Source organism: Lissotriton helveticus, chromosome 6, assembly GCF_964261635.1.
Source record: "Lissotriton helveticus chromosome 6, aLisHel1.1, whole genome shotgun sequence".
NCBI lineage: Eukaryota > Metazoa > Chordata > Amphibia > Caudata > Salamandridae > Lissotriton > Lissotriton helveticus.
In genome coordinates, this window is record NC_136067.1 from 225,694,365 (window position 1) to 225,711,707 (window position 17,343).

At 44.9% G+C, this 17,343-nt stretch overlaps 1 protein-coding gene across 2 annotated transcripts in view; it reads right to left on the reverse strand.

Annotated features, from left to right (window-relative positions):
* Nucleotides 1-17,343, reverse strand: part of CYP39A1 (cytochrome P450 family 39 subfamily A member 1) — a 265,029-nt gene that overhangs the window by 121,390 nt on the left and 126,296 nt on the right. For both annotated transcript variants that reach the window (XM_078647646.1, XM_078647647.1), the window contains exons 7-8: nt 16,597-16,687; nt 13,920-14,053 (exon numbers count right to left, since the gene is read on the reverse strand). In XM_078647646.1, coding sequence (XP_078503772.1) covers nt 13,920-14,053; nt 16,597-16,687 — 225 coding nt within the window. The remainder of the gene's footprint in view (nt 1-13,919; nt 14,054-16,596; nt 16,688-17,343) is intronic.

Here is a 17,343-nt window from a genome sequence, read left to right on the forward strand (position 1 = left end):
CAATAGAACTAGCTTTTCATTGTACCACGGATTAGACTTGGACATGCGATTAGAGGACCATTTAGCTGGGATCAGCATGTCTAATGGCTTGCTGATCCAATCAGAAAAAACTAGATACGCTTTATCGGGATCTGTCGTTAGCTCTGGAACAGAGCTCGAAAGTAGGGATTCAAATTGATCCCAATTAAGCTTATGCCAAGGGCGTTTTAAAGAATAGGAGTTATCTGCTTTACGTTTGGGAACTATACCCTGAATGCACTAAGGGATAAAAAAATGGTCCAACCAGGTCACAGGTACTGGTGATTGAGTCAACAAAGAAGGAATGTTGGTGAAAACCGGATCCAGCAGGTGACCGGCTAAGTGAGTGGGACCGAGAACACGCTGATCTAACTGGCAGGCTGCTAAGTCCGCCACTAAGTTCATTGCATCCACGTCAGCGTGATTATCAAAATGAAGGTTCAAATCTCCCAAGATAGTGAAAATGGGAGAGTTGACCACCAAAGTACAAACAGTGTCGATGAACGCTTCCCTAAAAGCTTTGGAAGGACCTGGGGGACGATAGATTAACAACCCGGTCAGGGTATAATTTGAATTGAAGGAGATTTTAAAACAGGCGCATTCGCAGCCTACAATGGGCCGTTTAATGAAAGAGCAGGCATAACCGGTTTTAACAATTGCTGCTATGCCGCCACCTCTTGTATCTCTATTAAGAGTATGAATGACATAGCCCTCCGGAAATGCCAGCTCTGGAACCGCCACTGAATCTTCCGAGAGCCAAGTCTCCGTTAAAAACAGGGTATCCGGCATTTCAGTTTCCAGAAGGTCATAAACATCCGTCCAGTGCTTGACCAACGAGCGGCAATTAAGGTGAAACATTTTCAAACTCTTGCCAGGAAGAGGAGAACAGTCCTGCACACCTTCTGAAGGCATAGATGTATACCCACACTATTTACAACTAATGGGACCCTCCAGATCCTGTAGCCCATGGACTGAGCAGCTACTTGCCAGTGCTCTGCTAAAAGTTCCTTCTGGGAATAGGTACAAGGAACGGTCCCAGAATTGGCAGCATGTCTGGCGTCTGGCGCTGGCCTGGCGGGGACGGGCGCAGACGGGCTTGCCTTTGGTGCGTCTTCGGCACGCCGACGGCGCGCCCGCTGCGCGCGACTACTGCACGGCCGGACAAGCATGCTGAATAAATATCCCCTGGTAGCGGAAATGGCAGGAGGAGGGCGGAGCCACGTCCCTCCACATAAACAGCACACACTGCTGTGGACCGGGGATTGGCTAAAAGAGCGGGGAGCAGCAAACTAAGTAAGCAAGTTTAAAATAAAGTGCCCAAATACTAACAGAAAGTTTAAAACATCACACGCTGTAGCAAAGCGCAGGCAAGCAGTGTATTGTCACCTGTTGCTTCGTGGCTGAAAAAACATCCACACTAAATACCCTCGGTAGCGGAAATGGCAGGAGGAGGGCGGAGCCACGTCCCTCCACACAAACAGCACACGCTGCGGTGGACCGGGGACTGGCTAAAAGAGCGGGGAGCAGCAAACTAAGTAAGCAAGTTTAAAATAAAGTGCCCAAATACTAACAGAAAGTTTAAAACATCACACGCTGTAGCAAAGTGCCGGCTAGCAGTGTATTGTCACCTGTTGCTGCGTGGCCGAAAAAACATCCACACTAAATACCCCCGGTAGCGGAAATGGCAGGAGGAGGGCAGAGCCACATCCCTCCACACAAATAGCACACGCTGCGGTGGACCGGGGACTGGCTAAAAGAGCAGGGAGCAGGAAACTAAGTAAGCAAGTTTAAAATAAAGTGCCCAAATACTAACAGAAAGTTTAAAACATCACACGCTGTAGCAAAGCGCCGGCTAGCAGTGTAGTGTCACCTGTTGCATGCGACTACTTGAAGCCTGTCATCTTTGGGGTCATGCCCCTGAACACTGCCAACGTTTGCTTGAGAATTCGGTGGAAACCACAATCAGTAGGTGCAGAGCAAAGGATCCGTGTCTTGGAATGCAGAAAATTAAGGAACTTCTGAGGAGGGCGCAGTTCAGCCTGCGGTGTATAGAAGCTATTGCAAAAGTTTCCAGATCAAGTATGGCGACTGGGGAGAATCACAAGGTGAGGAATCTGAAGTTAGAATGATCCATCAGAGTCATTGGCGTTCCTTTCATCACGTGCAGACCACCCGGACTCGCCAAACAAGCTAAAGAATGGCCAGCATAGCGAAATAACACTGGAAACGCTCCTAAGGAAAATCAATGAAGGCAACGAGCTAGCTAAGGCCACGAAAAAAACAATAGACAACATGCAGATGGAGCTGGCAGCCATAAGGGCAGACCAAAGCAAAACCAACAGCAGAATTGACGTAGCAGAGAAAAGGATTAGTGATTTGGAAGACACAACCAGCATAACCTACAAAGACCTGGGCCTGGTAATAAAAACAACAAACAATCTACAAAAAATGCTGGCGGAACAAGATGATAGGAGCAGGAAGGAGAACATAAGGCTCTTGGGAGTACCAGAGGGAGAAGAAGACACCCAAGGCTCATGCGCAGCCCTACTAGAGGACCTCCTGCCCAAACTGACAGGTCTGAATTTCGACAGACCTTTCGAAGTAGACAAAGCATACAGGGTCCCAGCAACAAAACCGCCACACGGCAGAGGCCCAAGACCAATCATCTGCAAGCCGCTGCGCGCAAATCACACTGAAGCAATTTTCGCTTTTGCCAGGAAAGGACGAACTCTGAAAGTGAACGGGCAAAAAATCATCATCACGCAGGACTTCTCCAAACTCACAGCTGAAACGAGGAAAGGCTTCCTAGCCTTGAGAGACAGACTGCAGAAAGACAATATTACCTTCAGGTTCGCTGGGCCGGCAAGGATGAAGATAACGGACAGACGAGGCACCCTAATCTTCAATGAGCCCAACAAACTAAGGAGGTACCTGAGAGGCCCAGAACTAGAGGAAATAGACGCACAGAATCCAGAAGCCAAAAGGAGAGCCTCATTGGACGCAGCCGAAGGAGGAGCGGAAGAATTGTCAACCCGTCCAAAGGAGCACCCAAGGACCAAGGAACCAAACACTGGATAGACCCGACATCCAGGGACTGTAACCGTTTCTACCTCAGGCCGATGCACAAAGGCCCTCCTCACATGGAAAGAGGATCTAAAGAACTTACACGGAACAACAATCTACCTCAACGATCTACCTCAGGAGACCAACGACAGCGAAGAAGACGCAAGATGTTGCACCTATATCCTTTACCTTTGAACCTTTTTGTGACTAACTAAGCCAATGCATATGCAACAAGACAGAATGTGTCAAAGGGCTAATAGAGACACAACTTGGGGGGAGGGCCCTTGCTGTCGCACGTCCACAGTTTAAAGTGCGAGGGGAGGGGAGAGGGGAGGGGAGGGAGTGGTCACAATTTCCAATACAGAAGTATGCATTCTTTTTCTCTATGTCTTTACTATCTCTATGTCCCTATCCACACCCGTCTACCACCAAGGGGGAACACCTCAGGCAGCACACACAGGTCAGTACCGCTTAGCCGACACAGGGAAGCAAGAACTAGCAATATCCCGGATCCGCAACAAATGAGGGAAGTTGCACACTTAGCAAAACCCGCAAAGGGTAGCGAAAATGGGAAACCACCATGACTACACTAAGCACAAACCTTAAGGTAGTATCCCTCAACGTGAAAGGCCTCAATCACCCCATCAAGCGCAGGAAAACCCTAGACTACCTAGCGAAACTAAAAGGAGATGTGTACGTACTACAAGAAACTAGACTCTCGGAAGAGGATGCTAGCCGCCTCAAAGCCAGGTGGATAGGTGAAGTCTTCTGCTCACCAGCCAAACACAAGAAACGAGGGGTTATCACCATAGTAAGCAAGAAAGCCAACATGACTCTAGAGAGCAGCCACGCAGACGAAGATGGCAGGCTACTACTGACGAGCCTAAAGAGAGGGGAAGAGATCATACACGTGGCCAACGTATATGGGCCCAATGCATATGACAAAGATTTTTGGCATAGCGTAGGATCCAAGCTTTCGGAGCTACCTGAAGAAGATCTGCTCCTATTAGCAGGGGACCTGAACCAGGTCCTAGACCAGTCCACAGATAGGCAACCATACAGACCGAGCCACGACTCCCAAAACCAAAACATCCTCAAAGACATGTGCACCAAGCTTAACCTCAGGGACCCATGGAGGCTACAACACCCGGAACCGAGAGAATACACGTTCTACTCACACCCACACAACTCATACAGCAGAATTGACTACATCCTAATGTCAGCCACACACACACACCTGATTGTCCAGACGGACATTGCCCCAATTACCATTTCAGACCACGCACACATATCGCTCTCGATGAGTGGGAAACACAACGACACACCCAGCCGCAGATGGAGGTTCAATAGTGACATCCTACAACACCCAGGCAACATAACAGAGATCGAGGAAGCCATAAAGGAATACCTAGAGCTAAATGACAACGCCGAGGTAAACAAAGGCACCATCTGGGACGCCCTAAAAGCCACACTCAGAGGGAAACTTCTAAACATCAAAGCCAGAATGAAAACGGGCAGGAACAAGAAGATAGCCGAACTAGAGGAACAAATCGGCAACCTAGAAAAGGGGCACTGCGCAAACCTTACCGACAAGAACACACTGACATCACTAACAAAGAAAAAGTACGAGCTCAACAAGATTCTTAGCGAAAGGGCGGGCACATGGATCAACAAATTCAAAGCCATAAACCTCTGCTCTGCCAACAAAGCAGGGAAAGAGCTAGCGTCATACCTGAAAATGAAACAGAGGCAACACTCGATTGCAGCAATAACCGACAAGACAAACAAATCGCAGACAACTAACAAAGGGATCCTAGAAGTCTTCAAACAATTCTACCAGGAGCTGTACATCGCGGATGGGAACCTGGCTGCAGACGGGCGGGCGGAACTACTGAGCAAAATTACACCACCAACACTGACAGCGAACGAGAGGGAAACACTAGAAGGAGACATCACATACGCAGAGATAGACACAGCAATAACAACACTTAAATCAAACAAAGCACCAGGGCCTGATGGGTACATGGCGGCGTTCTACAAGAAATTCCTTGAACAACTAAAACCCACCCTGGCGGAAGTATTCACACACTGCATCCGTGAAGGTCGCATGACGGACTCCATGGCGGAAGCCAATATCATCGTGATCCCCAAAGAAGGGAAGGACCCCCAATACCCACAGAGCTACCGCCCAATATCACTCATCAATGTGGACTGTAAAATCTATGCAAAAATCCTAGCGAATAGACTAAACACGGTCCTGCCCCACCTCATCCATAATTCACAAGAAGGATACCTTAAAAACAGACTGTCCCAAGACAACACAAGACTACTGTGCCACCTCATCAATCAAACAACGCACAGTGCAGACCAGGCTGTGATGATAGCGCTGGACGCGGAGAAGGCCTTCGACAGGGTCTCATGGCCATTCCTTGACCTATGCATGGGGAAATTCGGCCTAGGCACCAAGTACAGGGGCATAGTCATGGCGCTGTACAACAAGCCGAGAGCCAGGGTTGTAGTGAACGGCGGCACATCAGAGCTGTTAACTCTGGGAAGAGGAACAAGGCAGGGCTGCCCCCTGTCTCCGGGCCTCTTCCTACTAGCACTAGAACCACTGCTGACAATGATAAGGACGAACTCAGATATAGCAGGGGTCCAAATCAAGAGTAAAACAGTGAAACTGGCAGCGTACGCAGACGATGTGCTAGTCACGACAACAGACCCAACCACATCCACTCATGAAATCCATTGAAGAATACGCAAAAGCCTCAGGCTACAAATTAAACAGAGACAAATCAGAGTGTAAACCCATGAACGTGCACACAACAAAAGTGGTACTGGGGAACTCAGGTCTAGCCTGGCAAACAAAACCCCTTAAATACCTGGGCCTACTCTTCGGTAGAGACCTCAAAGCAACCCTGGAACACAACGAAGAAGCTACCCTAAAGAAAATAAAGGAAAGACTAGACCTGTGGTCCCCCAAATACATCAGCTGGTGGGGTAGAGTGGAGACAATTAAGATGATGGTGACACCAGATATCAATTACACGCTCAGCATGCTGCCCCTAACAATGACAGAAGACTTCCACAAAAAACTTGACAAAATAATAAACAAATTCATATGGAAAGACAAGAAACCGCGAATCAGTCTACAGAAACTTAGGCTCAACAAGGTGCTGGGTGGACTGAACGTTATGAACTTTAAAAACTTCCAAACGGCCTGCCTAGCTAAACAAGGAATCTTCTGGATTACCAACACGCACGACTACGAACCTGAGTGGCTAAAACTCGAAAGGAATATCCTGGGGGCGCTAAACCCAATAGCAATGCTTACAGCAAACAAACACCCCGCCAGATATGACCCCATCATCAAACACACCAAAACAGCCCTGCTGAAAGTAGACAAGCAAATGGGACAACAGATCAGAGGTACCAATTGGGAATCAATCTGGTTTAACACAAAGGTACAATACAAGGGCAGAACGATGTGCAACGAGGCCTGGATCAAGAAGGGTATCACTACCCCAGCGCAGCTGGAAAAAAACGACTTTCCACTCACGTTCCAGAACCTCAAACAGGTGCACAGTCTCCCAGACATAGAACTCTACATGTTCCTCAAAATCAGAACAGCCATTACCAAGGCGAACCTAAACAAGGAGAAGCCCACCCTCATACAATGCATGAGCAACCTCAACAAGATCGGGCACCAGACAGCGCAGATCTACAAACTCCTGAGCCCCAAAACATTCACACTGAACGCAAAAGCAACAAACTTCTGGGAAACACTGCACACAATATATCTCAGTGAGGAGGAAAAGGGTAGGCTATGGAGGTCAGCCACAACAAATAAAATCACACCACAACTCGCACAGACAAAATACTGGCTCTTATACAGAGCTTTTTGGACTCCTGCCAAACTTGCAAAGGCAGGCATAAGAGACAGTGACACATGCTGGAACTGCCACAGGGGGACAGGGGACCTACAACACCTAATCTTCGAATGCCCAAAGGTCAAAACGTTTTGGATGAGAGTGAGCAACTTCATTAACACTGTCATAGGGAGGAGCATACAGCCAGGCTTCATAGGGCTAGCCACAGCATTCATGGCACCAGACCTAGAAAGCAAGGAAGAGAGAGACCTAGTAGACATCCTACTCACCGCAGCAGACAAAACGATATTAGCAAATTGGAAAGACACAGCCAAGGCAACATTCAAAAGCTGGATAAACTGGGTCACTTTTCTCAGAGGAGCCGACAACATCACTGGGAATTTCTCCCCAAGCCACAATGCTAAGAATGAAATGTGGGCGGCCCTTGATGCACACCTGAAGTCACACAAACCCCCGTAAACCCGTACATACCACCAGCAAGCAGCCAAACGAAGAGCTAAGAGGGATCGACGCACCCCTCCCTCTCTTCCTTTCTCTCTTTCTTTCACCTCCTCCGGGGGGGCTTACAGACCCCACAACCAAACCAGCCTATACTATGTATGCTCGATGTAACCATGTAACCATAAAAATGCCAAGAACCTTCCAGCTGTAACGACCCCCCCTCCCTGCATCACTACTGTACTGTATTGGAAAATCTTCTAAATAAAAATCTTTTTGAAATAAAAAAAAATTAAAAAAATTAGAAAGATCCATCAGAACTCCAAGGACAGGAATCAGAGCATAGAAGCACACTTAGAGCAAAGTTCTAGAGGAAATGTACCGCTACAAAGAATAAATTGCGTACCGAGAGTTCACTTTTTTTTACATCTTAAATGGCATTTCCCAAATGGGTAGTTTCAATGAGCGAGCATCAATTTCTTAGATGTTAATAGCGTGTATGCACGAATGAAAATTGGGGCCAAATCAAAGTCTGGGATTTTCCACGATGGACAACATAGAGAAAATCTACATGTGCTTATAACAAGAGAAGAGATTTTTGGCATTCCATTTATTTATTGCTATACTCAACAGAGTACACTATATTTCAGATAAAAATTGAGAAAAAAATGTAAAGTGACAATAACATGTTTTGTCATAAAAGGACAAATTTAAAAAATGGTAATTATATGCGTTTTTAGTTCGAGACTACTACCTATAATTGTTTAGAAAAAATATACATTCTTTATGACACTAGTGTTCTCTGTGCACTGCAATGAGCGATTGCACTAATGGCCAGTAGATGGAGTTAGAGGATTGCGTATTCAATGACACACGAAACAATAACCCTAGTGACAAATACAGGACCAAATAACTGAATGAGCGTAATAAGAAAAACAATTAAACATATCCTCTGTCGATGCACAGTGATAAAATGTGTGAAAAGCAATATATTTTGTATGATAGTAACTCTGGTGCAAAACAACAGATTTATTTTGTAATCCCTCTAATAGATGCACTAATTAAAAGCTTCTGTAAACTGTTAATGCCATCGATAGGTATGTAAAAAGTGATGTGTTGTGGGATGTTGAAATGAAGTTTAGCCACGCATATTTCGATATAGAGCAGGAAAGAATGGGCCTAGGAGAGGAGCTTTATTCTGCTTTTAACATGGAAGAAATGTATACGATCAACAAGCATTGGCAAAGCCAATGGGTCTTACCTATTGGCTTTGGCAATGTTTTTTTAGCCATATTGTACAGCATCACTGAAAGTAAAAAAAAAAATTATTTATAAAAGTGCTATGACGAGGTCAACGCTGGCTGTGTCATACAGCTACACAGCCTTTTTCTTTACTTTCAGCCATGTTGCAACATGGTAAGAAACATTGGCAAAGCGAATAGATCACACATAGGTGAATACCTATGAGCTTTGCCAATTCTTGTTAAAGGGAGCTTCTTGATCCCAAGGGCCTCCCAGGTACTAAATGCACAACCAAATAGAGAAAATGTATTTTTTCTTCATCCTCGGGGAGTAATATAAATAGCAAAATATAAAGTATCTTATATGTAATGGCAGTTCAGATCATAATGGATGTAAAGTCTTTGCCTGCACCTTTGGGATTGTGGATTTACCACTATTGCAACCTATTGCATCCATGCTGTAAGATGTAACTGTGTCATCCTGGCCTATTAAAGCTTCTCTATACAGGATAGGAGATATTCCTAATCACTAGTCACCCTTCACGACTGCGGACCACTCAGACAGACTCCCTCCGGGTGGAGGTTGTTTAATCACTTGAAGAACCGAACCCTCAAGTGATTACGACCCAATGATGACACTATCCACCTGACCAAACGAGCGGAGAAAAACAAATACCGCACACTGTGAAAGTGTGGTTGAGGATCTCTGATACAACATATGTGAGACTCTGCTTCATTGTCACTAGTGATTCATTCAAGTAAAGTTCAGCGAGCAAGGCAGCTGGTGGTGTCTGAGGAGGAGATGTTGTTGTCAGAGAGCCACTGGATGAAGTCATGGTGAAGATTCCTCAGTTCAGACTTAGTTTCTTTTTTGGAAGTCAGAAATCTCCAGCAGGACGAATGTGCAAGCTGTAGCCAACGAGGCCTCGACGAGGCAGGATACCCCCTCTGCAAAAAGCTGCCAAACAGGATTTGCTGCTGCAAAGAAGAACATAGCAGGGAGCTGCCTAAAGATGGTTGGAGACTTTTCTGTCCCCGCGGCTCTGATCAGGAGGCCAGCCAGTTAGCCCTTGGAGCACTTCTGGAAATCCTAGGTTCAAGGAGAAGAGAAGGGCTCAAGCAGCAGGGCAGACCTCTAGGGCTCAGAGCAGACTTCAGGCAGCAGAGCAGTCCTTCCTGGAGCAGCAAAACAGTCCCTCTGAAATACACAGCAGGCCACAGCATCAGGCAGTTCTCTGAGGGTCTTTCAGGTCCAGAGATGAACTGAAGAGAGGATCTGAGGGTCCCATTTTAATACCTGGTGCTTCTTTGAAGTGGGAGAAACTTCTGGAGGCTTCCCCCCATAGAAGGGTCTGAAATGTTCTACCCCTCCGTCCTGGCTTCAGCCTGGCTACAAGTACAAAAGGCTAGGAGAAGTTCTTTGTGTGAGCGGGGGGGGGTTGGCTGATAGAATATCAAAGCTAAAAATATTGTTTGGATTAAATATGGTAAAAAAAATCAAGGTCCAAAATATTAAGAAAGTAAGTGCAAATACGCAAGTATAGATTTACTATACTTAACTCCACATCTACGTACCTTGAATTTATATCGCCAAGGTATATATGTGTAGTTAAGTATAGCAAAACTTTGCTTACACATAGAGACTTGCCTTCACAATATGTTTTTCTTCAATATTTTGTCCACATGGTATTTGTAACTCAATATTTTGTCCAAACACCGAGCAGGGCCCAGCCTATTGATATGTAACTAGGAGTGTGCACAGCTTCGCCCCCTCATCTTGCCAGTGATGTCGTATACAGGCACACCTACCACCTCTAATGTGTGACTGTTTGGGAGGAATATACAAAGGCTAACTGCCAGTCACATCTAGTCATGTGAGCCAGGAACAGGCTACAGGCACCAAATAGTTGGGACAAGCAAATGCCAGCTTTCTAAAAGCGCTATTTTCAGAATTACGACTTAAAATCCAATCTTACCAATAAATAAGATTTTAAATTACAATTCCTCAGATACCAAACATGAGTTTGCAATCTGCACTAGCACTATCAAAAGTTAGCAACCCAATATTATCATATTGAAGAGGTAGGCCCCACAGTAGTGAAAAATTAATTTGGGGGTATTTCACTACCAGAACATGTAAAACGTAAAAGTGCACGTCCAACTTTTTAATTACAATGCACCCTGCCCTATGGGTTGTCCAGGGCCTACTGTAGGGTTGACATATGTAATAAAAAGAGTTTTAGGCTTTGCAAAGGGGTTATTTTGCCAGGTCAAATTGGCAGTTTAATACTGCATGTAGGCTGCAATGGCACACCTGCTAAAAGTTTTAGAGGCTACCTGAGCGGGTGGCACAATAAGTGCTGCAGGCCCACTAGTAGCATTTAATTTACCAGCCTTGTGTATATACCACTCTACTAGGGACTTATATGTATATTAAATATGGCAATCAGGTGTACGCCAATTTGGCCATGTTTTAGCGAGTGAGCACAAGCACTTTTGCACTGGTTTGCAGTGGCAAAGTGCAGAGTCCTAATGCCAACAAATTTTTTTTTTAGAAAATAGTACAATTGAAGGCAAAAAGTTAGAGAGAAGACCACCCTAAGGCTGACGGGTCTAACGGATAGCATCTTGAACGTCTCTTTGAGGAAAAAGAGGTTAAGAACCCTGTGGTCCACTATTGGACGAAGACTGGTGTCCGGCTTTGAAGCAAGGAAATATCGAGATTAGCTTCATTGACCAATCTCCCCCTCTGGCATCACCTCCATGGCTCCCCTCCGAAGTATGGTTGCCACTTCCCGCTGCAGAAGAAGGGGGTGCACCTGTGAAGGTATACCACCTTTACAACGCAACTTTTACAACGCACTACCATTACAACGAAACTTTTACAACGCAACACCCATTACAACGCATTCATTTACAACGCAGTCATTACAACGCATGACACTACAACGCACACCACTACACCGCATGCCATAACAACGCAGTCATTACAACGCATACCATTACAACGCATAGCATTACAAAACATAGTACCCTTACACTATCCAACACTTACCCTACTGTTGCACCCCCTGGAGTTAGAATAGTAATTTTTACCCCTACACTATCCAACACTTACCCTACTGTTGCACCCCCTGGAGTTAGAATAGTAATTTTTACCCCTACACTATCCAACACTTACCTTACATGCAATGCAATGTAATGCGTTGTAATGGTATGTGTTGTAAATGTAGTATGCGTTGTAGTGGAATGCGTTGTAAAGGTAGTTTCAAAGAATTCGTTGTAATGGCATGCGTTGTAATGGTGTGCATTGTAATGGATGTTGCGGTGTAAAAAATGCGTTGTAAAGGTAGGCGTTGTAAAAGTATGCGTTGTAACGTCATACATCCACCTGTGAAAGGTCTGACTAGTTAAGGATCCAAAGGGACGATTGCTGGAAGGGCAGGGCATACCCTTTTCTTTATTTTGCAATTACCACTGGTCCAAAGATATGGCCATTCCAGGTCAGTGGAAAAAGGAAAACACAACCTCCCATCGGTCTCGAATGAACCAACAAGGGAGAACTAGAGCTGCATCCCTTGTGGCGGCTGGAGAGGAGGAGGAGGAAGGAGTGACATTTTAGGTAGCTGCACTTCCTCTACTTTTTCCACAGCGAGTGTACTGGCATAGGATGGGATTGGTTCTCCGCCAAGCATGCACGCAGACAGCAATGGGTGTCCCCATCAAACTCAGAACCAAATCGTCTGTATCCAGTCCTCATTGGATTAGTTGTCCAGATGCTGCCTGATCATCACTAGTGGGGTCCCGAAAGTGGACCTGGAGTTCCATATCCCACAGCTCGTGCATGTAGCATAATAGCAGAACTTGGAAATGTGGGATTTGAGTACTAGACTTCCAGTAAGAAAGATTTTCTTGGCCAAGTCTCCATTTTTTCGATTCCCTATCCACTGAGGAAGTGGAGAAAGTGCCAGAGGATAGACATGAAGATGATGAGGCCCGAATAACAAGGCTTTCCAGGCCAGGGTGCTCCAACAAAAATAAAGGGTTACCCAGGGCTTATCAATACCTCCTCACGATTGACTTATTAACCACAGAGGTCAAGGTTGGCTTGGTGGATGTGGACATTAAAGGGTGTCACTGAATGGAAGAGGTGGTTCCAAAGTGTGGCCAGGAAGCTGTAGGACCTCTGTTAGATTACTTGATTTAGTTTCCACAGCAAGCAAAAGGAGCTCCACAACGTCTACCAACGTCTACTTCCATATAATGGAGTGGTAGGAAATTACTCCCATGGATGGGGCCCACTGGTTCCAAAATACCTAGATTCGGGGACGTACCAATACCACTGTACCCAACCACACCCGGGTGGGTACTCCTTCTATGGCTCTTGAGCATCATCTTGATCTGAGTCCCAGCTGGACAGGTTGTGAAAAGAGGAGTTTACTTTTCCTCCAGGAGACTGTGCCTCCCTTCTTAAATAAACCCTTTTTATTTTAAACCCGAAATGCATTGGGCTTTTTATTTTGAAAAATTGTGAACTATGGAGCAATTTGCATAGCATGTGATTATGGTAGCAACATGAATGTATTGAAAGTAAAAAGTCACTGACTGTTTTTTGTTGATCTAATTTGAATCATATAAAAGATTTTTGGTATGTAATTTGTTGATGTTTTTGAACATTTGCATGTATAATGCTTTGAGTGTATTATAGTGTAAGGATAAGTTTTAAGAAATGAAGCCTGAGGGACATTTGGTAGAGCGCCTTGCAGACCTGGGCGTCCCCAGGCCTCGTCAGTGCAGGGTTTACATTCTAACAGCTTATAGGGGATATAGTTGCACCCACGTTGTTTTAGAGATTTTTTTCTGTGGAGAACTGATCTCTGGAAACAGTATAGAAGGGCTAAGAAAAAAGGAACTGATATTGGCACAACAGTGGGGACGCTAAGTGGAATCGGCAACATCGCTGAGATCTCAATGACTGCTGTAATGATCTAATATGAAGCGCAAAACTATGTTCAATCCACCTATGTATGTAAGTGCTAAGCAATAATATTTACATGTGTATAAAGTTTTCCTTTTCAAGGGTTTCATTTTTTGGGGTTATTTTTTAAAAATGGTTAAAAACTGATAATGTGGGCTTCTTTTGAACATCTGATCTAAAGACTTTCCATCACTTAAATATAGTACATTATTAATTTGATTTATCTTTTTTGGGCGCTACAGAGAACAAGTTCAAACATAAACATGAAATGCATAAAGATTATATGCTCACATCAATCTTTAGAGGTTGTACAACTTTCCTGGCAATGGCACCGGGGGCTCTCAGACGTATGGCTTCCAGTACGCAGCTCTTTGTAAATGGAAGTGCCTGGAGATCCGCTTCGGATATTTCAATATTCTCTTTACCTTGAAAGGGAGAAAGAAAATATAACAACAAGAGTTTAATGCAAGACTCCTAGCATGTCCTGAACAATTCTGCCACTTTATCATATACAAATACACAGAATCATGGAATCTAACAGCAGATAAAAACCATAAGACCCATTGATTCTGACAGCTTTTACCTGCTCACATACCTTACATTGCCTCCAGCTTTACATTTACTCACTTCAAAATCTGTTTGATGCCATTTTGAAGATTTTGGTCCCTAAAGCACTTGCTTTGTTATGAGCTCTCAAATTTGCCTCCTGAAGGTTTTACCCTAGTTAAAATACCCCCAGCTAACCAAGAAAAAGCCAGGGCCCCCATTATCAAGTTTAGATCCCGCACAATAGTCATCTATGTGAATACACTAGTGAGTTGGCAAGTTTGAGAAAGACCCAAAGGGTATGTTCGAGGTTCAGCACAAGTGCATTGTGTCAGGCATGTTTCTTTAAAGATAGCAAGCACTTTCAGGGACAACTAGGTAATACTGCTTGGTCACAAGAGTTTATTACTCTACCTTTCAGACACCTGCTAATTTCACAATTTCCGCAGAATTACACATTGACCATGGTACCTTGAAATTAATTTGAAATTGTTTATAAAGCTTTAGTTGTTGAGGGCTTTTTAAGGATAACCAGGTATCCAGAAGCACCAGCGTGCCCACCACTGACATGGACCCTACATCTGGCAATGTATACCCCTATTTACCCAACAGATCTCCTATCTAGTGTCCTGCGCATCACTGCCCTCAACCTCACACTCCACTCACAAGGACACCCCACAGTTGATGCTTTAAACTGCCCTACACCAACCTGAATTGCTTTAAACATGGTATCTTGCACATCCACACTCCTAACATTCCTAGGCTTATGGATACTCACAAGATTTTTCCAGGGAGCAAAAGTATGGTCTGGGGTGTGACCAGGGGCAGCATTGGTGCCAGCAGGGTGGGAGTCAGGGAATGGAGGATGTAAGGTGGGCAGAGGTGGAACGAAGCATGTACATGGTGTAAACTGCACATGAATTGCACTATGTAAGGCCAAAAAACCTAGGAGCAATCCCTCCTTTCCTGTGTGCCAAATTGTTTGATACTAGGTAATTGTTTTATTTTAAGTTACCTCCTTTTTCTTCGTAATCACTTATGAAAACACTTTTAAATACATGAATTCAGGATGGGCGCTGTACACAAACATCTCATGTTTGATTTAAGACACTAAAATGTTGTTCCATGACAATCGACTCGAGTCTTGCTTCACCAACAACCCTGTCCTCAGAAATTAAGGGATGCAGAACACCTTCTGCGCTCCTTTTTCTTTACTTCAGTCAACGTGTAAATAAATTCTTGCCTTTTAACAACTTTATGAATGTTAGTGCTCAGTGCAGTAAACAGCATTTCAGAACTGCTGTTCACTGGGGCCACATGTTAAGGTCAGAATGAAGGGGGAGGGGGGGTGACCAAGCCGGCGACCCAGATGTCAGCATGGTGTTGAAGCTCAGTCAGCTATCCCTCATGACGACTTGATACGTAGGCTGGTGTTGGAATAGTAAATCTTACTACTCCCAAGCCAGCGCCCTCCAGCGCAAGTCGTTGTAACGACTTGTGTTGTAAAAACTGCGATGTAAGAAGCCTGTAAGCCTGTCTCCCTTGATTTAGACATCATGCTGATGATTCTCGATAACTAGCCGAGCGTCCTTTCTCTTTTATATTTTACTTCTTGTTTTGCCTTTACTCGTCTGCTTGGGATAAAGATGTCATGTACAAGAAGTTTTCTTAAGGTAGGATCATCAAGAAACCATTTTCCCTACTTCCTACTCGTCAGACCTCATCCTTGCCAGGCTGCTGATATGCTGAAGCCCTGAAGCCCACTTCTGTCAGTTTATCAGAGATCAACCCTACACTAGAAGGAAGTCTGCTGATAGTGTGACTTTATAAGATTAGAGGCGGTGCGACCAGGACCATTGCTTCCAAAGGAAAAGGAAGGCGACATCCTTAAGATGCCATCTACTGGTGGTGTCAAATTATTGTAGAACACCCACTATTTGCACTTTTAAGGGGAAATAGAGCTCTGCAGCAGTAAAATGTCTATTTTTGCAAGAAGTGCTGAATACCCTTGCACCATTCCTGGAGGGAAGGGGAGGGGGGTCTGAACGGTATGGTATCCCCGACTAGTGCTTCAGCTCGCCTTAGGTAATAATGGAAAAGTGAGAAAAGCTTCATACACAGGCCTCTCACCCTGATGCTTCTGGGGGAAGGGTCATTTTCCCTATTTTCTCATAGTGAGAACACACCACAGACACAGAACACTAAGAATGTATACCCACTTTAAGCTTGATTGGAGGGTAGGAAGAAGAGGTAAAGCCACATTATTTGCACAGTTCTGAGCCTTTCCCCCACCTTGGAAACGTGTATGTACATGTACCCGGAGAATCCCCGGCATATGCTATCACTTCTGTATGCCATATTCACTGGGTCTTCCAAAGATGCAAATCTACAAATAAAATGAGCATCATCTTTGATTCATTACCTTTCTTGTCAAAAGCCAATGAGATTTCCTCCATAACTCTCTTGTAAACGGAAGGATCAGAAATTATAAAGGCGAGTGACCAAAATGTGATCTAAAAATATAACAAAATTAAATGCATTACTTTCTAAGTAGGGAAATTGTATGCACAATGTAATAAAGGAGCTGTCATGCAAAAAGAATACCCATGCTGAACACCTGCAGATGGAAACGGCCTTTACAACGCACGCTAAGCCACATGTGCCGTTTCCCATCAAGCGCTAACACGCTTGCCTCAACTACGCATATACCTTAACCACGCATAGGCGGTGAGGTAAGTGTGGCTGGGTTTTGGGGGGTGGGGTAGATTTTAAGGGCTGAGGTAGTTTTTATCGCTTGGGGGAGTCAGGTACTTTTTGGGGCTCAGGGAGAGGGGTCAGGGTAGTTTCTAGGGATGAAGGGGTTGGGTTAGTTTTTAGGGATCGAGGGGTCGGGTTAGTTTTTAGGCCTTAGGCGCGAGGTAGTTTTTAAGGCTTATGGGGGAGTCAGGGTACTTTCTAGCCCTCAGGGTTATAGGGTAGTTTTTAGGTCTCAGGGGGGTCGGGATTGTTTTCAGGTCTTGGCTGTGGGTCTGTTTTTAGGGCTCCGGGGGGGGTTGAGGTAGTTTTTAGGGCTCGGGGCGGGTTTGGGTGTGAACTTTACCACACATATCCCTTTACCAGTCATATCTTTACCACGAAATTGCGTGGTAAAGACATGAGAGGTAAAGGA